At 40.1% G+C, this 25,909-nt stretch overlaps 1 protein-coding gene across 3 annotated transcripts in view; it reads right to left on the bottom strand.

The window, feature by feature from the left end:
* Positions 1-3,210: 3,210 nt before the first annotated feature.
* Positions 3,211-25,909, bottom strand: part of LOC144791811 (CD5 antigen-like) — an 855,436-nt gene continuing 832,737 nt past the window's right edge. For all 3 annotated transcript variants that reach the window (XM_078666590.1, XM_078666592.1, XM_078666591.1), the window contains one exon: positions 3,211-7,256. In XM_078666590.1, coding sequence (XP_078522716.1) covers positions 7,012-7,256 — 245 coding nt within the window. In that variant the 3' untranslated portion in view covers positions 3,211-7,011. The remainder of the gene's footprint in view (positions 7,257-25,909) is intronic.

The raw sequence follows: 25,909 nt of genomic DNA, 5'->3' as shown, positions 1-25,909 counted from the left end.
GAATACAATTCCATTAGATATACTCAATTCTTCTGCCACTTGACCAAAAGAGTGCAACTCACCACATAATTGTATGATCGGTGGCCAGTCTACCTGTGTGTATTCTTTCAATTTACTCAATATCTAATCACTAGCATCCTCCCATAACCATTCTTCTTCTGTCAAAGGCACATTTTGCAATGTGACTTTCTCACACACATTTACTACTACATCCAGATCACCTCATCTTTCTCATACTCAATATGATTGGAATAAGGAGTCATGGATAGACAATCTGATTTTTATTTTATTTTCCTGGGAACATGCAACACAGCAAATCACTATTTTTGCAATTTTTAGCACAACCTGGCAATGTGAGCCATATAATTTCACCACCCTAGGTGACAGAAACTATAAGTTTATGGTCAGTTTGCAAATTGAGTTTGGTACCCCATATAAAATGATGGACGTGGTTCACCGCTTTCAGTAGGATTAGGGCTCTGGAGGCACAACCTACTACCCACTCCACATGACCATGGTGTTGTGACAGCACAGCCCCAAACTATATGCACTGGAATCAACTGTGATGGTGCACTTCTTGCCATTCCTGGATGGTCTCAATGCAGGAGCCTTTGTTAATTGCATTGATCCGAGACTCTTTAGGACCCACATCGTATGCTGTTAACCTGTGACCAGGATACTAAATTTGCTCCTTGAATAGTTTACACTTATTTGGAGAAAGAGTTAAACCCTTGTCTTCCACCGTGAAGAATACTTGGGCAATACCTCATAATGTTGTTGAGTATCTTTGGAAAGGACAAGTATGTCATCCTATACATTTTGGATGGTCCTCCATGTCTTTAAAAATATGATACATGGGCTCTCTAGAAGACACAGATGTCAACTCAAATGTCATTACTTTATATTGAAAAAGACCAAATGAAATAATGAAAGCAGCTAATGGTCTCAAATGTGCCATACATTGAACCTGGTGTTCTGCCTGTCATAAATCCAATGTTGAAAACGCTGCAGCTAAATTGAGAATAGATATGAATTAATTTAATTTTGGTAGAGGATGTCCATTAAAAATGTGTTCACATTGAGTTCTCTGAAGGCGACACACAAGCAAAGGTCGTTATTGGTATTCTTTGTCAAACAATTTCCTGTAAAAGGAGCTCCTGTAACAGTTTTTGCAAATCTTATTTTACACTTAAGGGTACATCCCTTACCTACTGCTTGAAGTGGAGATATTCGTCTTTTAAACGTCTATGATGTGTAAAGCCCAATAGATACCCTAAGCCTTCCCTGTATCAACTTGCTACTCAATTCATAGTGCTGTATCACAGAACATGTATCCAGAGCATTAGGTGTCAGCACAATTTGTTAAAGTCTTTATTCTTTCCACCCCAGAAGGCACACACTCCTCATGGTCAGAAACATTTTGAACTCAGCATTGGTACTAAAATAGCCAAAACAGTCAATTGATCTTCCATCAAATGCTACAGCCTTACCATCAGGGTTTATCAGCAAGCCAAACAATGGGGCGAATTTCTTGGAATACATGTCTTCAGTAATTATGATATATGGTTATCCCAAAGCACACCAGCACACAGTAAGCCTTGCTTTTAGCTATTTCCGAGAACAAATGGACATCTCTGACCATGAGAATCATTTCTTTCCCTTCACATTTTGTGGACTCCTGACCACTATCATGTGCTTCATTGGAAATCTGAGCCATTCTCAGGCTCGGCAAACATTTGCTTTCTTTACAGAGCATGCCAAAAAGGCCTATACGCACACAAACATTTCACTCGTTGCCCAGAGCAGGAAAATGTGTGAAAGAAGCTAGATGCTTGGAGCTACAGCTCCTGAAACAAATTAGCTTTCCTTCACTTTTCGTTGGTTTACTCACCTTTGTTTCTCTAGGTTTGTTCATCTCTCTACATGCGCCACTGTTCTTGTTCCAGGAATTTTCATCATTGACATCTCACACCCATGAAATAGATTTTATAGTGTCCCTGGCTGATTTGACCACATCCTCCAGTGTTGGATTGCCAAAGACCCACAATTTCTCCTGAATTTCTTTACTGTTAGTGTTGACCATAAGCTGATCATACATCATTTCACCAGTTCCCTCCCCAAACTCACTTGTTGCAGATAATCCTCTCAGAACTGAGAGAAACTCATCAAACAACTCCCCCTTTTTTTGCTTCTTGGTATAGAAATGATATAGCTCTAGAGTAATACTGATGGTGGGCTTGAACCTTCTTTCCAACATCAATCATACCTAATCAAAATCATCATACTCATCTTACTTAGGTATCTCAATATTCGGTAATGTGCGTGAAATATCCTGATCTCCGTATCACAGGCAATGCAACAAAATCCCTTTATCCTGCTCAGCAGTCATTTTGTGGGCATCAATTTCCACTAAATATGTTTGGAACTTCTCCCCCTCTCTTCCAAGGTTTTGGGGATCCCCTTTATTTTGCAGGAACTTCTGTGTCATTCTGTGTGCTGACTAACTGTTGGAGGCAGGTACGTATTCAGAACCTAAAGATTCGCAACATATGCCCTCATATATGCTGGAAGTTTGACCCACAGGATGACTGCATATAATGGCACAACTGGTAGATCAATGTAGAGGTCTTGAGTGGAAGCAAAACACATTTAGTCTCTGTTGAGTTAAAGTGGTGGAAGACATGGACGCCATGATAGTCAGAACAATCCAGTCAAACGGTAAGCGAGCGCCACCCATGGAATGCAAGCAGAAGGCAAGCCCACCAAGTTAGAATATTTAAGGGGCACCTGATAAGTGGAGTTTTCTTCTTATTCGAGTTGTGCTTTTCTTCTACCACAAAAGCCTATATTAGCTTATTGCAAACCTTTTGCTTTGTTTTAGTTTAGTTTATTACTTGTCAATGCCATCATTCAAATCAATCTCTTTCACACCTGTGGCATTATGTAAAATGATGGAACTCCATGCAGAATGTGATGAGTGGACCCTGGGTCTCCTGCATCTCACATTTCATTGGCTTTGGACTAAATCGAACTCCCCTCTTGGGTTGGGGACCCCATGATAATCGTCCTGGCTCTTCTTAAGGTGCTGGAACCTGCTTCTTTGAAACAAACTTTTCTCAGCCTCTTAAACAAGAAAGAATGAGTGTTTAAGTTCTGCAGGCTGGAGAACAAAGGATGAATTTGGTGAGTTACAAGGCCAAGACCCTTGAGTCAGAAATATAAGTTCACTTTATTTATATACTCAAGGATAGGAATATTTAAACAACATTCTTCATTCTGTCTAACAGTGTCATCAATGTGCAAAACGTCTTACAAACACATACATTAGCATAGTTATTATACTATTTCGATCAAATTATTGCTACACTTGCTGTAATTTGATGGCAAAATTAACCTTTTAATTATAAAAACAGGAGGCAGTAGTTGTCCCTTTTACACAGTCAACAGCATTTTTACATTTTGGACTATCAATAAGATGTTGGCGGGACATCTCTACTCACACACACATACAGAAATTTAATAAATCAATAGCTTATTTTCTTTTGTACCAAAAACATGATCTTGGCAAATGTAGATGAAGAAACTGGGGGTCATTTTAATAGTCAAGTCTAGAACCGGATTTTCTAGATTATTTTTAAGGCAATTTATAGATGTACCATCAGTGTGAGGTACAAACAACCAGTGGAGCGTGTGTGCTACCATCAATGTAACATCACTGAACTCATATGGATTGTGAAAAATACAAGGCTCAAAATAGAAAAATTGTAGCAAATGAGCCACGTACATTCAGAAGGAGAATGACAAGTGTATGGTATGTGGCGCGTGGTACATTTTAGAGCGGACTGTCCCAAATATATTAGTAAAGCATGGTGTGCCAGTTTGCTGTGTTTTCAGACTGCCCATTTTCTACTGAAATGGTAACCAAACATGCACAGACATGCAGTTGCAGTGACACAAATGATGATGTGCAGAAATTCTTTTCCACAAAAAATTATAATTTCTGCTTCACCAAGTAAAGTGGCTTGGTTTGTTTTGCTCCTATTAAAGCCTTTATTTCCATCATGCTTCAGAATTACCCAAAAATGTGCCTCGATTGTGCTGCCCAAATTTGTACAGTTCATTTATAGGTATTAAAATGTTTTTGTGTATTAACATCTTATAGCTTTTCCTTTCACACTCCCTCTACTCACAGTAGGATTGAAACATGGTTCAGTTTACAAAATGACCCTCAATCTGCAGTCAAAGAAAGAAAACTAAACAACAATTTTTATGGCAAAGGAATGTTCAGCAATTTGTCCAAAGACATAGGCCGACATTTGACCTCTACCTTTGAATGGACATCAATTGCGAGCAGATAAAAACTAATTTTAAAGGCATTTTTATTGCTCATTCTCCTTCCGAACTCCAACATGGTTATTTTATTATATTGAATCACCACCACAGCCCTACTTTCAGCACCTATGAAACAGGCACACATAGTTCTGAAATAAAATTCATAATTTTGAACACTCTGCTATGGCAGAAGAAATTATGACGTTTTGCTATGAATGGTGGCAAAGTTTTTACATTAAATGTTTTACATTTCCAGACATTAGCACATAGACATGCTAATGTTAACTTAGAGAGAAATTATGTTTATTCATGTTTAGTTTTATTATAGGTTATGTAGGCCTGACTTACAAAATGAGTTAACGTAGGTTGCCATTTTGTTTTTATTTCTAGGAAAGCTTCAGTTCTAATTGTGGAACACAATGTGCCTTTCTCCTTCTTTCCCTTCTGAAGAAGTAATGTTTTAATGATTAGGGTATTCAAGAGCAATCTGCAATGTGAAAATGCCCATGTATCTTATCTAGTTACAGACAGTGTAAGTTTGAAGGACGAAGAGAGAAGCTTGTAGGGTGAGAAACCTTGAGAAACTATTATGTAATTCTATCATTTCACTTTAACTTGATTGGAGACAGTCCTCCTAAGAACTGTGTATTGGTTTGTAAAATGTTACAGTTTTTGTGACTTCAGAACAGATGACAAGAGAGCAGAGTAGGAGATTTTAGAGTGCTCTCTCAGAGAGAGGACTGACGTTTCCTTTGATGTTTCATTTGAGATGACCCCACGCTGGTTTGCCCTCTGTGTCTTAAGATTTGATCTAATTTAATTGCTTTTAATTAAAGCATCTGTATTCTGATCATGAATTGCTTATAAAATGATGTTTGCCTTCTGTACAATTAACAAATAATAAACCTTCATGTTGTTATACTAATATGTACTCTGACCTTTTTGTGGAGCATACTATGCTTCACGAAATAATGAAAAAAAGGATTGGATTTGTGGACAAGGCTTACGTGTGGAACACCGACATTTCTTAAGGGATTAACACCACTCACCCCAGTCCATCAAAAGAAATGCTTTATAGTCTCAGAATTTGTCACTGAGAAAAGCACAAACACTAGTAAACAAATCCACTGTAGATGCTATTTTGAGTTAAACATTTCAAAGTTGGGAATATTTGAACAGGTATTGAACAACCATGTCTGTTGTAAATCCTGTGATAACGTTCTGAATTGTCTTCAACAGAGCATTGTTTCCTTTAGTCTTTCTATTTTCAATTCACATGTGCAACTCTTTTGGGTAACAGCCTTTTTGAACTGGCTTTTTTCTCTTTCTGCCTGAGGCATCAGGCTCAGTTTGTAAAGGCTGAGGACATTTCTATTCACGAGTGTTCAGAAACACTTCAAAAAATCTATTTTGACACTAGGGCAATGTTTGCTAGTAGACATCTTTTATAATGGATGCAGTGATACGGTGGTTTTCCCTTCTGAGCCCTCTACCAGTGATGGAGTATGCTTTCTGGTTAGCAGGAAGGCAGAGTTGTTTTGTCTTTCATCTACACCATACTTGAAATGTTTTTAAACTACCTTCTCCAATCTCATTTTCAGAAAGGAATAGTTTTCTATATTTTGCATCTAGTCAAGCAGGTCATTAATAGGCCCGGGAAAAATGTAAGTAATGCAGTGTAATTTCTATAATTGTGGGAATTTTGTGTTACACAAAATTCCCCAAAGTATGCCATTATGCCATATAAAGTAATTACATATCAGTTGTGGCAAAATACTACCATGAGCACTTGGGGATAATGAGAATTGCTACACCTGAGCAGCTGCTGCTCATGCCACTTGTGTTTATCGTGCTACATCTTTCACCACAAAATGCGTTCTCATGTGAAAAACTGGCACGCACACATTTGCACTAAAATACAGTGTTAAATAGCAGATTTTCATTTTGTTTAATTTTTCAGAATTTCTCATACATTTCCTGAAATGTTGTATAGTTACTAAATTCAAATGATGGGAATTTTATACACTCCATTAAAAGCAGTTTAACAAGTCAAATACATGTTAAGGTAATCTAATAAAAGTTTTGTAACATCACATAGAAATTGCATTTTCTTAAAAAACATATTTTACAGCAGATTTGATTTTATCTAATTCTAGTTTGTTTTTCCAACAAACAGGTGGAGAAGGCTAGAAGTGCAACGGCCAATTGATTTTCAGTGTTTGCTAACAAATTTGACCTGCAGGTTTCAACTTTAGGAATGAAAACGGCAATTCATTAGTTTTAATTGACGTTTACTCTATCGTCACTATTAACTAGGAATGTCCTAGTGAAAATATGTAATCCCAGTGAAAATGGAAGTAACAGTTTAACCAATAATCAAGCAATGTTGAAGAATCTAGACAGGTTTTATCACATCGACCCTGAGGAATAAGAAAAACAATTGTATCAATAGGGCAAATAAGACTATTCATTGTACACCAGTATGAAATTGTCACCTTCTTGTGTCTACCACAGAGAAGAATCATTTCCCAATTCCTAGCCATTACTAAGTGGAAACTTTTTTGGCTTAGCTATGGTTTGATATGTAGTACAAGTTCTTTATCTCCCTAAGTTATCAAACATTTTCAGCATTTGGAGCTTTAAAGGAAAACTGAACATCCTCCAAATTTTCATTTCCAATTACTGATCCTGTTTTTCAATAGGTTTGCTTGTAACAAGTTCTTCCTCCTCTGCATGGGTGGCTGCAGGTACATGAACAATGACTGGCCGCGACAAAATCCTTAATGCCTCCAGGTAGCTGGGTGGAGGAGTCTGGCTGGTTTCCAAAGGTTTTGACAGCACTTTAAGTGCCTTCATGTAACTTGGAGGAGGAGTGATGGTATTGTTCAGGCAGAATCCGTGAGGAGCAAGAAGAGCATTGACTTCTGAAACAAAGGGAAATCAAACATGATCACTATGTGACTACATGAAGAGGTGCATGTTGGTGAGAAACACAGAAAGATGTAATACAATTAAATATCCTAATACAATTAAATAGCTTAAATACAAATATGCTCATAAAGGCAGGCTTTGAAAGGAAAAGGGTGGCTCCAATCAGTATCCCACAGAATGATATAAGTAAACCGAACGCATACATTTACAAAATCATAAAGCCATATATGCAGATAAGTGTTTCTCTTCTGATATGAATGCGTTACATTCTAAATGATAATTCTACTCCAGAGAAAAATAGGGGGAGATGATATCCATTGAAGGAATCTTTAAGGCAATACTCAATGCTGCTTCCGAATTCCTGCAAATCCGTTCAAATTCTTTTGATAAGCAATTTCAAATGAAGAATATCATATTGGTCACATGCTGTTGTTGTTATTATTACTATTATTTATTATTCATATGATTAGTAATAGCATTATCATTATTATTATTTGATAATAACTATGAGCAGTATTAATAATATTACTATTACTACTATTAGAAAAGAAATTCAGTCGATAAGCAATTGTTCAATTTAATGGATCTCATTTTACCATCCTCGGAAGGATGGAAGGATAAATTGCTAGGTTGCCCTTAATGGGTTTTCAACTTGTGACACAGCGATCATGCCATATTGTCATAAGTAGAAGTTTGCATAACTGAGACACCTTGCTAGTGCAACATGGTCTATATCGCTCTCAATCACAGAGTCTGCATGTATCTAAGTCACAAGTAGTCTTCTACTTATTGATGGAGCAAGGACTCGCATATGAAGCGACTTGCTCGTATTCAAGAACCTCGAAATAACGTTAACGAATTAACCAATATGTTGTCTTACTAATTTGCCCTCTTTCTTCATTATTTGGGTATCCGAGTGAAGGTTGCTTATGTGTTTTCTAATCCTAATACGCTTGCAAATAAAATGGCTGCTGCTACACGGGAATTTCTACTGCGCATGTGTCTGTCATACCCACGTGATATGACGTACTCGCATTTGTGGAGGGAATCTGTTGCTTCTGCACACTGGAGCTAATATGGCTGCTCTGTGTTCTCACATGCGAGAAGCTTGCACCGCTGCTTTTGCTAAGCTGTTCGTTCTGCTTAATCCTAATGCTATAGTAATTAAAAAGTAATGGGTATAGTGTAGAAATTCATGGTATACAGTGTATACAGTGTACTTCATTTATTCTGTGTTCTAAAACTGTTTCTTTTCCATTTCATGTTGCACTTTGAAACTTGGCCTTTCGTATAACGCTGTACTCCATCTTGGTTGAAACTGCGACTGCGCGAGATTCGCAAGTCTCCAGAGCAGTGACCTTTGGACTTTAGCCAAGGAGCTGACTGACTAAGAAGATGCTCCTGGGAAACTCACCTAATGAACGCTGGAAAAATACATTGTATTTATAAATAGAACATCCATTGTTTTATGAGTTGAAGACTTCATGAGAACCTGAATTTGATGGGCGTGAACATAAATTTGAATTGGAGACGGCAACATTCAAAATATTAGGTGGTGTGATGACCTGTCCTCTTCTTTTGTCCAATCGAAATTGGGGATTCTTACACTTGCAACATTGGGGGGGTGGTACACTGACCTGGAAAATAGTATAACTAGCCTAGGTTTAGATAGAGAAATTGTCCGACTTGTCCGAATAGCTGACCTGTAACTGACCCAACGCACTCAATAGGTGACTAAGAGCAGAGGGCTGCGGAGCACTCTGTCAGACAGACTCGCTGACCCAATCGGGGTTCTGGGAAGGTGAAGTGCTGGCGAAGCACTTTGCTGGTACATGCTATAACCCAGTCGGGGTTTTGGCTGATTCCTTGCTAAGAAGGAGTAGCGCAGGCGTTGCAACTGAACTGCGGGTGCTGGTCTTAACCTTTGGTGGTCCTGTCCTGATCCAAATCTGGTCTACCCTGTCCTGATTCTAATCTGCACCTGCTGGCCTACTGGCGACTGCATTCTTTGGGGTTCTTCTGTCTTTTAACAGACCCGTGGCCAGGGTTGGTTTTCACACCATTCTAGGTAAATATAAATCTGTGTGGGTAATTGCCATTATAACTTGCGTCCTTTTCTTTACCCTCCCTAATTTGCAAAGCTTTGATTATATATGTTCCTTTTCTTGCCCTTCCCTTGGTAAATGAAAATTTGTGGTTCCTGTTTATTAGTGTGTTCCATTTTCTTACCCTCCCTGGAAAGTGATTAAGCTTGATTATTCGATTTATTAGTTTGTTCCTTTTCTTACTTTCCCTATAGTCATATGCTAAAATCGGCCTAGTATTGCATATTATGTTCCCTTTTCCCTACCCTTTGATAAATTCCTTAAAGCATATCCTCTAGTATGTTCCTTTTCTTTACCCTCCTTTAGTTGAGTGGTTAAGGTTTGTTCTAAATAGCATGTTCCTTGTTTTCCTTCCTTTATTTCAACTACTAAATGGTTGGCATAATATATCTTTTGCATAGTTATACACTGTTTCTAATCTTGGTTATTGATAGTCTAATTGCTTTTAATTTGTGGCTTATGACTTTTGATGATGATTAGATAAAGAGTTTAAAACTTCCCCGAGTCTGTGGTTATTATATGAGTGCAAATGTTATGGTATTTCGATTGCTTACCTATTATTCTAAACTCCCTGATTCATCGTGGTCTTAGGTACCAGTGACAAGGATTGGTAAGTCAATGGTATAGGAATTAGTAAGACAAAATAGACTGGTAGTGGAGTGTGGATTACCCGATTGAGTAAATATTGGAGAATTGAATTATGGGCCCAGGTGAGTATTGGTAAAAATAAAGTCGGGTGACCTGCGCGCTCTATCACTTATGATACAAATGCTTTCATTGTCTGCAAATTGCACAGTTCCAGAAATTCACGTTTGTCAACTGGAATCATGGAGCTCCTGTTAAATGAGTAATTATTGTAGAAAGAATTATTGTATAGAGGCCTCAGCTCTACACAACTACTTGTTTGCATTTCAAGGGAAGAGGTGAGGGAATAATAGCTTTAGATACAGGGTACCAGACATTTCTTGGTCCTGGGATTCAGATTTGCTCATTTAGATGTGACCATTCGTGTCTACCGACATACAAGTACCAGGTGCATGTGGATACTGTACCATCTATCTAATGCATAATGTATGCCTTGTAAAATATTTTGATTGCATCTTTTGAAAATTAAAAAAAAAACAACGTTATGTTCATGATTCATAATACACATAAGCATTTACCCTGATCTTTGACATTTTGCTTTCAAAAGGCTGGGTAGCACAAAAGCAGGTCTAGTTTGGTTCAGTTGTTGTGAGTGTGAAGACTTTTGGTTTATAAGTGAGATAAGAATAACAGACTGGTTCAGCTTTAGATCAGGGCATGGTTTGTAAGCCACATTGCCAAGGAGTATGTACCTATATTAATATTGGTGTGGATGGATGCCTTTTCGCTCTTCATATTCTATGGGGGTCATTTAGACCCTGGTGGATAGGTGGAGGCCTTGGTCTTCGCTCCTTTGGTAGAGGACTGCTGACTAGATCTAGAGTTCTTTGCCTACATACCAAAGGATCTATTTGTCATTAATGTACCTACTGGTGCAGCAGGTGCAGTGAAGGCACAGGTGAATGGAAATCAGATGCCATGTTTATTGACCTGCTCTGTGAGTATTTTTAGTTTTTTTCTTAATGGAATTCCCATCTCCAACTGAGGTAGAGGAATAATGACTTTGACAGGTAGAGAGTGGCACCAATTTATGTTGGATTCTGTCTGCTTTGTTACAAGGGCCAAATGATATAATTCACTTGCTATAAGGTGGACATAATTTCTATTGCGGTTGTGATGGAGTTGATGGAGTAAGGATTTACGCGTAACGCGACTTGCTTGTATTCAGTCCTCTCGACATAACGTTAATAAACTAACCAACATGTTTTGTCTTATTAAAATTGCATTTCATGACATAACTAGTATCTGAGGGAAGCTTGCATATGTGCTTTTATTAACTATGATCCGCTTGCATTAATATGGCATCTGCTATGCGGGATTTTCTACTGGGCATGCATCTGTCATACTCACGTGACATGATGTACTCTTTGCTTTGGAGGGGAAACTTTCACTTCTGCGCACTACAATTAAAATGGCTGATCTGTGTTACAGCTTGCATGAAGCTTGCACTGCTGCTTTTGCTAAGCTATTTGTTCTGCTTAATCTTAACGCAATAGCAAAATATAAAGTAATGGGAAAAGAGTAGAGATAAGTGGTATACAGTGCATTCTTTTATTCTGTGTTCTTAAACTGTTTCTTTTCTATTTTTACATATGAATAAATTTTGGGCCTGACGCTTGTCGCTGAACTCCATATTAAAACCTTTGAGCCTGCGCACAAGAGACTGAAAATTCATCGATTTATTGCATGGAATGAGTGCCAAGGACAGTCTTGACCAAAATGCGCCCTGGGAATCTCACCTCCTGAACTCTACAGGGGGAACAGAATTCTAATATGAACTAAAATGTAACAAATGATAGAACATTCATTGTTGGGTGGAATAAAGATGTCATGAGAAAATAAAATTGATGGGTGGGGACGAAAATTTAAATATGAGATGCAGAAAGTGTCATTTTGGTATGGTGTGACGACCTCTCCTCATTCCTTGGCCAATCAAAATTGGGGATCCTTACACTTGCAACATTGGGGGAATGGTACACTGACCTGAAAATAGTGTAACTAGGGTATGCTTAGTTAGTTAATTGGTCCGACTTGTCCGAATAGCTGACCTGTCACTGACCCAATGCACTCAATAGGTGACCATGAGCAGAGGGCTGCGGAGCACTCTGTCAGAAGATTCAATAACCCAATTGGGGTTCTGGGAAGCTGAAGTGCTGGCAAAGCACTTTGTCGGGGAAATCGATAACCCAATCGGGGTTCTGGCTGTTAGCTGCAGAAGGGGAGTAGCGCAGGCGTTGCAACTTAACTGCGGGTGCCAGTCTTTATCTTGGGTTGTCCTGTCCTGATCCAATTTGGCTTTACCTGTCCTGATTCTGATCCGCACCTGCTAGCCTACTGGCGACTGCAACTTTCGGGGTTCTGTCCTTTAACCTGACCTGTGGCCAGGGTTAGTTCTTCACACCATGTTAGGTAAATATAAAATCTATGTGGGTTCGTCATCAATTTGTTCCCTCCTTACCCTTCCTAATCGTTACATATTTTAATTGTTGCATATTTGCATTTCATGTTCCTTCTCCTTACCCTTCCTATTGTAGAAATTTGACATGTTATGTTCTTTTTCTTTACCCTCCCTATTGCTAAATGATCGAAATTAGTTTAATACATCTTTTGCATAGTTACATTTTGTTTCTGATCTTCATAATCGAAAGTCTTTTGGTGTTTAATATTTGGATCATGACCATTTAAGAATCTTAGATAAAGTGTTTAAAACTTTCCAGAGTCTGTTATTATTATGAGAGTGCAAATGTTATTATCCTATTATTCTAACACCCTTGATCCCTTGGGACTTTAGGTACCGGTGACGTGGATTGGTAAGTCAAGGTATAGATAGGTCAAAAGTCCTAAATGTATAAAATACACTGATAGTAGAGCGAAGGTTAGCTGCTTAAATTTTATGAAGTTTACTGAATTATGGGCTCAGGTGAGTATTGTTGGTAAAAGACTAGTCAGGTGACCTGCGCGCTCCATCAGAGTCATCCATCTCGAAAACTCTTAATAAGGCCCTATATCTCTGTAATATATTAGACCTATTCTGAGCCATAAAAAGCATGTCACACTGGCATCAACTGGACATTTCAACAGCCTTGGACATAAATTGTAAATTACCCATGCTCCTCAGTTTCCATAAATCTAGTCGCTCAGATGAATGAGAATACTGAGAGTCATGGATGGGAAAATAACTATGCTGAGTCAACTTACTTTCCATCACTATCTAAGTCAATAGAGATAAGTAAAAGTGTCTTCCACTGGAATTGATAGCCTCTGCATACTACCTCTTAAGGCTTTTTCCAGCATTATCTAACATGCTGCGTATAAGGGACCATAGACAGTACTCATAGGCCCATTGCCTAAAAATGTGTTTAAACAAGGGGAATCATACTATGTATCTACCCCCCTATCATGTCAGGAAAATATATTTTCAGTAAAGCGCGTAAAGACCAAGTGGCAGTCTTGCACAGTTCAAGCTATAGCAGTCTCTTCATTTGCAAAAACAACTCTCCTTCCAACAAAGATGCTTCAGGTAGGGTTGCATTTACTGCCTCATTACATTCATCAATACAAGTAACAATCCAGAATATCACAGTCATAACACAACAATAAGAAATTTGAAAAATTTCCCTAGCCAAAATAAATTGTCTTTTCATGCAGTAGTGTAGGAAGCTGGCTCTGTATATACTATACCAAAGTAAGGTATAGTATGCACAAAGTCCAGTGGAACTCCAAAGGTAGGCACAGGTAAAAGTAATAATACCTTACTCTCTATTTGTGGTAGTTGTGGGCGAGTAGTAGGGCTTCATCAGAGGGTAGTGCCAAGGATTTATTGTACACACTTCGGCAAGAAATGGTGTCACACACTCAAAGACTAAACTCAGACCAATTGATTAGTATAAAAATATTATTTAGGGTTATTTTATTACTAGAACCAGATCATAGGCACAATTGTACTCTCAAAGACACAGTATTACAAATATGCATTTGACATTGACTTAGCTTATGTTACAGGTTTGTATATTTTGGCAATAAGTAGTCACAATTACTTTATAATTACTTGTCTTACAGTGAGTTAACTCGAGATACTACCCTGGTACATTTCCTAAGGGAAGGAAAAGAAGGTTATGTGTTTTGCCAGGTTACTCATGAGACCCTCTTAGTCCTGCAAGAATAAAGGGAGTGTACAGTCCGTGAGTTGGATTCGGTCAAGTGGGCACTCGGTTTGCACCGCCAGTGGCTCAGAGGTGCCCAGGTGCAGAGTGCAAGGACCACACGTTAACCAAGGGGCCAAGCTCGGTCATTGGTTTAGGGGGTTGCTGAAGGGCAGGCCACCTGGTTGATAGAACAAAAAGCTCCTGGTGTTGAGGTTAGCACTGACGGGCCCAATGGCCAGCCCAAGCACTACCCTGCCAGCAGCACTGGGGCAGCCGGGTGTAGGATGCGGTCGTCGGGAGATCCGGGGGTTTCTCAGTGTAGACCATCGGTCTTATTCCAAGCAGCAGAGTCGGTTGGAGATTTCTGAGAGGCGGTCAGCGACGTGGGCGGGAAATTAGTTATTGGTAATCAGGTGACCACAAGGGCTCACAGACGGAGTTGGTCAGGTGGTCGCGGTTGGACTCTTAGGACTGCTTCAGCCAGAGAGTTGGTCGGGGTATCGCCTTCGGTCTCGGTTGAAGGTGCCTCCTGGGTAGGGTCTGCAGGCTTGGGTTAGAAGCCTGTGGGTGGTTCAGGGGTCACCGAAACCCAGACTAGGATTCAGGCTCAAGGCGCCGGGTGCGGAGTGGTGGGGGACTCACGGAGTCGCCCGGAAAGAGAGTCAGTTGGTCTTGAGCAAGTCCGTAGCTCACGGGAGACAAAGTCTTTGGTTTGGCAAAGGAAGGGCTGGTACTCCGGGATCTTGGGGGGCTGCTGGCTGCAGGATACACTGGGAGTTCACTTTAGTTGGTCGAGGTCTGAACAGGCTGATAGGACTGGGGCTAAATCTGTTAGCTTCTTACTCTTCTTTCTCAGCACGGTTCTTCGGCCCTTCTCCTTCTTCTTGTCTGAGGAGGCAAAGTTTGGGGTTGCCCCATAATACTATCTTTAGGGGAGTTAAAGGTAGGTACAGGTCGGGACCTATGGGTCCCTTCATGGGGTGGGTACACCCCCTATTAGACCAACTTCCTGTGGGAGGGGGCATAAGCCTCACTCAGGTTGGCTGGGTCCCACCAACTTCAAGATGGCAGGGACTGAGAGTTGTGCTTCACTTCCCCTCCCCACCTGAGGAATGGTGTTGGCGAAGGTGGGCACACCTCTCCTCCAAACTTGGTTTTCCCATTGAATCTCCAGCCCAAAGTGGGGGTCCGCACAGGTGGGGCCAGTTGCTGGGAGCAACAAATGGCTGAGGTAGCTCACAAAGGCGGCAAGCCTTTGAGTTCTCCTTCGTGGACCCTGCCCATCCTGGGGGAGTACACTTTGTACCTCTTCCAAGGAAATGCTCTGTTTCAGGACCCCGAGAGTGGCAGGGGTCCTGAAACATGTCTTGTGGTGACAGCTGGCAAGCAGCCGCACAGCCAGGACCCTAGAGTTAGGTCATTTTTCAGGGGGCATCTCTAAGATGTGCTCTGAGTGCATTTTCCATTAGATCCCCCACTGGTATCAGTGTGGTTTTAATTTGGTGAGAAGTCTGATAAACTTTCCAGCTTTCAGTAGAGCCGCCATGGTACTGTGGAGTTCGCGATGACAACCTCCCAGACCATATACTCGTTATGGCAATACTGCACTTACAATGTCTAAGAATGGATTTAGACACTATAGGGGTCCAGGACTCATGCACCTGCACCTGCACCCCTGGTATAGTGCACCCAGCTAGAGGGGTGGCTTGTCTAGGCCAGGGCAGTGGGTTGTAGGCATGGCACACAGGGATGTGTACCATCTCAACTCTTCACTTTATTCTGCACCAAAACACGCAGCCTGCAACAGCAGTGTGTGTGTAAAAGTACAGAGCCTCTAAGGGTGGCAGCCCTCAGAAGCCTTCCCTGGTCGCAGTGCCCTTGGTACCTATGGTATCTTTTACAAGGGACTTACATGGGACCAGAGAGTTGCCAATTGCGTTTTGCAACAGTACAGTTCAGGGAAAGCACATAGGCCCTAGGTACCTGGTTGGGAGGAAGCCAGGGCACACTCAAAATATATCAACATTTGCCAAAAAGTTGAGGGCAACCACGCAAAAGGAGCACTTTCCTACAAGTAGTCCTAGCCTCTCACAGTGTAAAGGTTATGACCTCTTGTTGGAAGCATGGTTGTTTGAACTAGGTACAGAAAATAAAGCTGGAAGCTGCAGAAACTAGTTTTAAATTGAAACCTGTCACAGTTCTCAGGTGAAAATAATATTAGACTTAGAAACTATCCCAAATTTAGGAAAGACAAGGAAGAGGTCAAGGGAATTCAAAACATTGGAAGTGAATGCCAACAAAAACATATCCACAAACTATATACAATATTTAAAAAAATCACTTATGGTCTAAGTTTAAATCCCTCGCTGACCCCTCACTGCTATCAAAATAGCACACATCACCAGCAACACAAATATTACTTCTGTCAAGGATACCTATGGCTTAGAAACCATTTTTAAAGCCAAAAAATTAAGGAAGACATTATTCAAAAAGGTCAAATATTGCTCCAACAGGCTTATATACCTAATTTCTTATTCCTTCAGAGGTCAATTGGCTTCTTTATTTGAAAACATTGCTACAACAAGACTCAAAACCTCACATACAGACTCACCACACCTTTCCGTGGGACTCCTTCAAACTCTCCTTGCTCATCTGTGCAGTTATTCCATCTATGCAATACATTTTTCTTTTTGCTTAGAAGGTTTCTTACATTTTCACTTTTCTGGCATGGTCTAAGGAGCATCGCGGCCATTGCGACCCACTCCCAACAGTGATCTGGTGTCCATTGGGGAAACTTTTGCTGTGCCCTAAAATTCAGGATACACTTGATTGATGTCCCACTATGTATTTAGTCCCCTTGGCATTTTGCCTTTGACTTGCCTGGTGGCTGCATTTACTAGGTTTTTGCATGGCTTAAGGGTAAACTTGGCTATTTGTGAATAGATTTAGTTAAAATGGTGGGTGGAAGATGGAGGGTGGCTACTGCCAACAGAGAAGTCACCAATACAACCCTAAGCCCTATATCCTACTTTCTGTTTTCACTGTTTCCAGGTTTTGCTGAGGGAAGCACCACAAAGTTTCCATTCAAACAAGGCACCTGTACATTGTCCTTCCCTGGCATCACATAGGCATCAATATTAACTATTAACTATGGGTCTAAGCAAAATGTGTGCCTTCCCCGAGATCTTTTGGTAAATAAAAATGTACCCCAAATTGGTGATACCGTGTTTTTATTACTTAGAAAATATTCTTTTTTATGTTTGGTTTACCTAGCATAATTATGCTGCAAATGTAATATTACTGGGCCTATGCATGTTTGCACTGGCATCCGTTGTATAGATGCTGAAGAAAATGTGGCTTTTAACATTGCAGTAATATGTTTCCTATGTTTGTTTTTCTTTTAGGTGTTTCGATTTAATCAAATAAACAACATGTGATAGATTTCATGTTGTTGTTTTCTTGTACTGAATAAAATGTATTCATCGGTGTGCCTTAGTAGGACGCCATATCAAAATATTCTTGTATGTTACAATAGTCAACGCCCACTGCTGCCCAAGCCACAACTTTTCATTCACTATATTATGGCTTATTTTTCAGTTTCCTTTAATAGTCCAATGTCATTTCCCTTGTTTGTTGGGTAAAGGGTTCCCTATAAATACTAATGATATGGGTGTTTACTAGAACATCCTATTTTATGAAGCCGTACAAAAGGGGGTTGTGATGGGCGGAGCATCTGAACCAATCAAACACTCACACCCAGTCAACAGATCTGGGTTTAATCCATCACCTTTCTTTAGCCCACTCTGCCACCCCAGATCAGACATGGCCATATGCAAATCAGCCTGACGCTGTGCCTCATGGGAACAGTCCAGCCCGAACTGCTGAGCCATGCCTTCCCTGGACCGGAAACAAGCTTCCTAGGACTGGTTTCTGGCATTTCAGCCGTCTTCAGCCAGGCGTGCTTGAATCAAGTGGCAAAGTGAGCAAGGGACTCACATCTGAGCATACCCTGCCAACTTATGGCAAACAAAGCTATACAAAGGGGGGTGGTGATGGACGGAGCATCTGAACCAATCAAACACTCACACCCAGTCAACAGATCGGGGTTTAATCCATCACCGTTCTTTGGCCCACTCTGCCATCCCAGTTCAGACATGGCCATATGCAAATCAGTCTGCCCTGTGCCTCATGGGAACAGTCCAGCCCGAACTGCCAAGCCATGCCTTCCCTGGACCGGAAACAAGCTTCCTAGGACCGGTTTCTGGCATTTCAGCCACATTCAGCCAGGCCTGCTTGAATCCAGTGGCAAAGTGAGCAAGGGACTCACGTCTGAGCATACCCTGCCAACTTATGGCGAACAAAGTGGTACAAAAGGGGGTGGTGATGGATGAAGCATCTGAACCAGTCAAACACACACACCCAGTCAACAGATCTGGGTTTAATCCAGCACCGTTCTTTAGCCCACTCTGCCACCCCAGTTCAGACATGGCCATATGCAAATCAGTCTGACCCTGTGCCTCATGGGAAGAGGTGTGGCGCCGCGGCTAGGGCGACTGACGCTGGATGCTGGGGATCACGGTTCGATCCCCGGCTCCGGTGGCAGGGGTCTGCCTAGCACCATGTGACTCTGGGCAATAGCTCGCTTAATCTTCCCAACGGCCCCCAGCGCCGAGATACCCCTTCGGGGGTGATTTGTGCGCTATACAAGTACTGGATTTACATTTTACAAGTACTGGATTTACAGTCCAGACCAAACTGCCAAGTGATGCCTTCCCTGGCCCGGAAACAAGCTTCCTAGGACCGGTTTCTGGCATTTCAGCCAGGCTTGATTGAATCCAGTGGCAAAGTGAGCAAGGGACTCACGTCTGAGCATACCCTGCCAACTTATGGCGAACGAAGCAGTACAAAACATTGTGCACCATTCCGTCCATTATCTTGTGTGTTTTGCTGTTCATCCTATGTGGGAAGAGTATGCCCAGACGTGGGTCCCGTGCTCACTAAGCCACAGGAGTCAAGCTATCCTGGGTGAAGACAGCTGATAGCCAGAAACCGGTCCTAGGATGCTTGATTCCAGCCCAGCGAAGACATTGCTTGGCAGTTCGGGCTGAAGTGTTCCCATGAGGCACAGGGTCAAGACTGATTTGCATATGGCCATGTCTGAACTGGGGTGGGTTGGTGAGCAAAATAACGATGGATTAAACCCAGATCTGTGACTGGGGGTGAATGTTTTGCCATTGTGCAACATTCCGTCCATCATCTTGTGTGTTTTGCTGATCTTATTTTATGAAGCACACTTTGTAGAATGTTGATTGGTTCATGTCAGGTATCTTTGTCAATACAGCCCTATGATACAACTTCATGCCAAGTTGAGTGCGTTGTTCTTTACTTCTTTGAAACTATAAAATTCCCCTTTCTAGGATATGTATTAGACTTGCTAGATACTTTCTTGAGACTTTTTGCATGCTCATTTGATTTCGCTTATTAGACATTTTATTTGCTCTCATTCTGAGCAGTCCCAAGGTTGAATTCTCATCTAACTTTATAATTAAACTTTTCTTTGCTTTTAAACTGATATAGACTGTATATATTGATATATCTCTTTTCCTAAGGCAGACTACATGTCCCTCCTCTTGTTGAATAAACTGCCATACAAACTAAGTAATTAGATGTTCCTCCGAGCACTTATTCAATATAACCAAGTCTTTAGGCAGTTTTCACTGTTCCATTTATTGTCCAATTCTTCAATCGAGTTAAAATAGAGATCCCATAAATAATAATGCGCAGCCAACACGTGTTTCGTCAAGTCAGTAAGACAAATGACTTCTTCAGGGCTGCAACCCAAAATAATTACAGTAAGTCATAGTTCAAATGAATAATATTCGCAAAACCAGTGCATGCTCTACAAATTCTACTTGTAAAGGAGCAAAGAAAGAGGAATACACCCTCAAACCATAATCTGTACATTAGTATATATATCTCACGTAGTGAATGTCGAAAGAAGGTACATATACACCAAGTTCGTGCTCATATCTGAATGTAACACGTAAACATTTATAAATAAAAGTTAAAGAACTGTTGTTCTATATAAGTCAAAATTCATGGTTGTGGATACCGATAACTCCAAAAGTGCCAGGTTCACGCATCATGAGATTAAACAAGTCATAACAGAAATAATAACTCACCAAACGGTAAAGTTGATGTTTCCAAGTATAAAGACCAAATTCTGCAATTATATTCCAATATGATCCTCAGATCAAGGTATCTCAATGACCAAAGGTGGGCATTGTACGTACCTATTCCTACAAATAAGTAAATGTTGCTGTCAGTGACATAAATTAATTGCATACCAACAAAAATTATCACTTATTACAGATATTCCTAACGTTCTCAGGTTAATCTTATTATACAAATTGTCATTCTCCTCTCCTCGTGCGTTGTATTCACGAATCATAAGATTTGACAGGTCATAACAGATTTAGTGACTCACCAACGGTAAAGTTGATGTCTCCACGTAAAAAGACCAAGTTCAGCAATTATACTCCAATTTAATCCTCAGATCAGGGTATCTTAATATCCAAAGACGGGCAAAGTACGTACATATTCCTACAAATAAGTCAATGTTGCTGTCAGTAACATATGTAAAATGCATGGCAGCAGAGAAGTCACTTGTTACAGATATTCGTACCGTTCTCAGGTTAATCATATTATACACGTTTTCACTTTCCTCACCTAGAACGTTGTATCACGAAGAAATAGTCTTTGGAAGTATCGCGAGTGAGTGTCTATGTCAGAAGTATCCTCCACACGAGTACGTGTCTAAAATGAAAGTATACACTCATAAGTTATATGACTACTTTCCAGTACCTAGAATACGCAAATTTTGTTCCCACACTTACCGATCTGAATCTGTCCGCTGGCGTAGAGTGGCGTTCTGCACCCGCGCCATCTTGTAATGGTTTTTTATAGATAACTACAAGCCACGTATTTTAACACTGTATCCACCGTTCTACCTCCGCGCCATCTTGTAATGGCTTCAGAGTTGGTTATAAACACGTAACTCAACATTATGTCCCGTCTTTGACAAATAAATATATAGTTTGCGAAAGCCAATTGATGCTTTCTGTTTTCAAAACCCACCTCACGCATTATAAGTAATTTACGATCGGTATATATCTACTTGTCTTGAGTAACGATAATCATAATATCGTCTCCTAGACTCTTGATATATCTCTATAACGACTTTGCGAGGTTCAAGAGTATCGTAAAGTGTCAGTACTATATCACGCTCTCTCGTAAAGGAGTAAAACGTGTTATCCATCTCAAGTGACGTATCCGGTAAATAAACACATGCTCTAAGTGTCATCATTTTGTACTAACCTTAGGTGTAATCTAAACGTTATTTCTACAATATTCTATGGTATCCTCTTAAATAAAGTTAGTTCATAGGCCACACATCCATTCAAATTCATCAATGCGTGAACCTGGAAACCTGCGGAACCCCCAAGTATTCCACCACCAACATTCATAATGTCATATTATCAATTCCAAGACCAATTGAGAGGGGTAGTGGGTCGGACGATAAACATAATTTCTACAACAAGTTAACTAAATTGTTATATATACACACAAATAGTAATGAATATTTACAAACATCGGATATCAAGGCAGTTTCCTTCCAGTAGAGCTGTCTATTTTGTAAAGATAACAGAAACTATATTATGCATTAACTCACTAAAGAGGGGACTAGGTTACAATATGATACAATGCATTCCAACCTTTCTCATTGTCAATATCACACTCGTAACCTATACATTTTTACTTCAATGTCCCAAGTAAAACTCATACTCATGATCAACATTGAGACCACACTCTACGGCTTTCAATTTAATCAGCCAAAGTACTTCACGTCTTCTTAATGTCAAGAGTCTATTTCCCCCACGGGGATCAGGTTTTATATGGTCAATTCCATGGTAAGAGAAAACGTGTTGCTCCTTATTCTCAAAGTTTTGTACCAGATGAGATGCAATTGGATAACGTGTGTCACCATTTTTCAATGCTCTGAAGTGCTCGCCAAACCTGTACTTAAGCCTCCTGATCGTGCTCCCCACATAAATTTTTCCACAGGAGCAAACATTCCAATGGCCTATTCTCCAGAATTATTATACTCAAAACGCAGTACCTTCTTTTTTGCCCATCTACACGAAATGCATCTTCCGCATTTGTAAAAACCTTTGAAGCTATTCAACCAGTCAGTTTTATTTGATTTGCTAGGGTAACTGGGACTCAACAGATTCCTCAGAGTTGTTCCTCTCTTAAATGTCAAGCTTGGTCTGTCATAGAGATACGGTCTCAAATCATGATCCATGAGGAGGAGATGCCAATGTTTATTCAGAATCGTAAATAGTTTAGAACTATCCAGGCCATAGTTTGTTATTAGTCTGACCTTCTGATCAGTTACTTTGTCTACTTTGCTCTGTCTTATTAATGTAGATTCCCTTTTCACTTTCTTGGCTCTTGATACAGCTGATGTAACTACATCCTGTTTATAACCTTGGTTCAAAAACCTAGTTGACATGTCAACAAGGTCGCTCTCAAAATCATTGTCTATTGCACAGTTACGTCGGGCCCTAATTAGCTCACCATAGGGTATGGCCCTTTTCTGACAGCTGAGGTGACAACTCCCTGCATGCAGAATCGCATTGCAACTCGTAGGTTTCCTATACATCCTGCTCCTTATCTTGTCTCCCTCAACAAACAACTCTACATCCAGAAATGTAATGTTTTGTTTGTCATATGAAGTGGTAAACCTCAAATTATATGTGTTTTCATTAAGATAGTCAAAGAAGCCTTCCAGTCTCTCTACTGTTCCAGTCCATATTAAAAGGCAGTCGTCGATAAATCGACCCCAATAATGTATATATTGGGTCCATTCTCTTCCTTCTGGACCCCAGATTCGCTCCGGCTCGAACCAACCCATGAACAGGTTGGCGAAAGACGGAGCAAATCGTGAGCCCATAGCTGTCCCAAGGCGCTGCCTGAACCATTGTCCATCAAATAGGAAGACATTATTCTCTAGTACCAACTGAGTCATCCGTAATATCATGTGAGTGTGATCATACATTTCAGCCGGTCTACGGCTGAGAAAGTGATCCAAAGCACGTATACCCAGATTGTGATCAATAATAGTATATAAGGATACTACGTCTAATGTAACTAACATCATACCGTCTTCCCATACTATGTCTTCAAGTAAATTTAAAATATGTTTAGTATCTTCAATGAAAGACGGTAGATTATATACATATTGTCTAAGAAAACAGTCAATAAACTCTGATAAACGTTCCGTAGGTCCACCTATGCCGGAGACAATAGGCCGCCCTGGCGGTTTGTCCCGGCATTTGTGGACCTTAGGGAGAGTATACAGGCATGGTGATCTAGGTGTACTTAACGTCAGGTAGAGGTATTCATCATGATCAAGAAGTGTTTGCTCATACCATACTTTAATTTCACCGTTAATTTGACAATTAAATCAGTCATTGGATTGTAGGTAAGTTTCTCATAGTACATAGTATCATTGAGTTGGGAGTAGACCTCATTGTTGTAATCACTTGTATCTAGTACAACAATATTCCCACCCTTATCCGCACTGCGTATCGTGATTGATTTATTATTGATGAGTTCATGTAAGGCCTCTCTTTCACCAAAGGTAAGATTATCATGAAGTCCCTTAGTACCCTTCAGACGAGACATATCCATTTCTTTATCAATATCAGTACTAACCATCTTAAAGAACACATCAATAGTATTGCCAGGTATAAGTTGTGGGGTCCACTTTGATTTAACTTTGAGTCCACTTCCTTCCCTCTGAAATCTAGCGATTTCCAAAGCCTCCATAAGTTTCAACATAGTTACAGGATCATCCTCTCTCTCCGTTAATGATAAAAGAAGCTGAGTATCTTTCAATTCTTGTATTGTCAAATCACTTAGTATTTTATTAGAGGATTGTTTATCTTTCTCTATTACATTAGCAAATAATTTTTTTAGCTTTAGGTTTCTAACAAATTTAAAAAGGTCTATTTTAGTCATACACCAATCTAGTTTTGTTGCAGGGCAAAAACCTAAACCTTTCTTCAGTACAGATATCATGTTATTAGACAATTCACATGAAGATAAGTTGATCACCTCTATGTCACATGCAATGGAATCACCACTTGTTATTACTGTTTCCATGACCTTAGGCTCCTTATTCTTGCGCCTGGATCTCCTGCCGCCCCTGCTACCTCTCCTTGTCTTTTTGCACTTAAATCCCGATTTCTCATCTCTGAGTCTGATTCCCCCTCCTCAATCTCTGTACCTCCTCTAAAATATTATTCTCAGTAATCGGGACCAACTCAGGTGCATCTTCATTTTCACTGCTAGAAATCACCGAAGATGCATCAGTATCACTCACCTGCGGGGTGCTGCCACTGGTTACATTAGAGGAACCTTTCTTTATAAGGTAGTCAAATCTTTTGGCAAATGTATATACTCATCCTGTACTGTAATCTTTCTCATCTCGTCTGAGTTTGTGAGCCTTTCTTCTCTTAATTTCCATTTGTAAGTCATTCAATTTATCATCAAGAATATTATAATTCTTGATCGTAAGTTCTGGTAGATTCATTTCTTTAATCTCATCTTCTATTTTATTAATCTCAATGAGTAATTTCGCTATTTTCCTTTCTGCATTATCAATTAGAATCTGTATAACATTACGCGAACGTTTGTTTAGTTCTTTTTCCCATATATTATACAAGTCTGGTTCCAAATCTTCATGTGTCGGTATTATTTGAGATCTTAATCCACATGGTATCCTATTCAAAGCTAAGTATTGTTTAAGGGTGGCAGCATCCCACCATTTGTTCAATTCAGTACGTTTTAATAATTCTAGTTTCACGAATTTAGCTCTAAGGCCTTCTTTCTTAGTACCCCCAGGAGGGCCAACAGCTTTACCTATGGTGCCTCCTGCAGCTAAATTTCCAAACAATAATTCAGCCTCCTTATCTCTGTTCATCTTATAACCTCAGTGGCAGCTCACTTGACCCAATAATAAAACAGATAATGGTAACGGCTAATCGGAGCGCACAGCACAGTCAAGGTACATGTAATCCAACACAAGTAAATGTGGTGCTCAGGAAGAGATGGGGGGTTGGTTACCACAACCTCCAAAGCAAACCAATGGTCCAAACAATTAGATGTTCCTCCGAGCACTCATTCAAGATAACAAAGTCTTTAGGCAGTTTTCACTGTTCCATTTATTGTCCAATTCTTCAATCGAGTTCAAATAGAGATCCCATAAATAATAATGCGCAGCCAACACGTGTTTCGTCAAGTCAGTAAGACAAATGACTTCTTCAGGGCTGCAACCCAAAATAATTACAGTAAGTCATAGTTCAAATGAATAATATTCGCAAAACCAGTGCATGCTCTACAAATTCTACTTGTAAAGGAGCAAAGAAAGAGGAATACACCCTCAAACCATAATCTGTACATTAGTATATATATCTCACGTAGTGAATGTCGAAAGAAGGTACATATACACCAAGTTCGTGCTCATATCTGCATGTAACACGTAAACATTTATAAATAAAAGTTAAAGAACTGTTGTTCTATATAAGTCAAAATTCATAGTTGTGGATACCGATAACTCCAAAAGTGCCAGGTTCACGCATCATGAGATTAAACAAGTCATAACAGAAATAATAACTCACCAAA

The sequence above is a fragment of the Lissotriton helveticus genome, chromosome 11 (assembly GCF_964261635.1).
Source record: "Lissotriton helveticus chromosome 11, aLisHel1.1, whole genome shotgun sequence".
Classification (NCBI taxonomy): domain Eukaryota; kingdom Metazoa; phylum Chordata; class Amphibia; order Caudata; family Salamandridae; genus Lissotriton; species Lissotriton helveticus.
The sequence above is the reverse complement of the archived record's forward strand: the minus strand, read 5'-3'. Positions and strand labels throughout refer to the sequence as shown.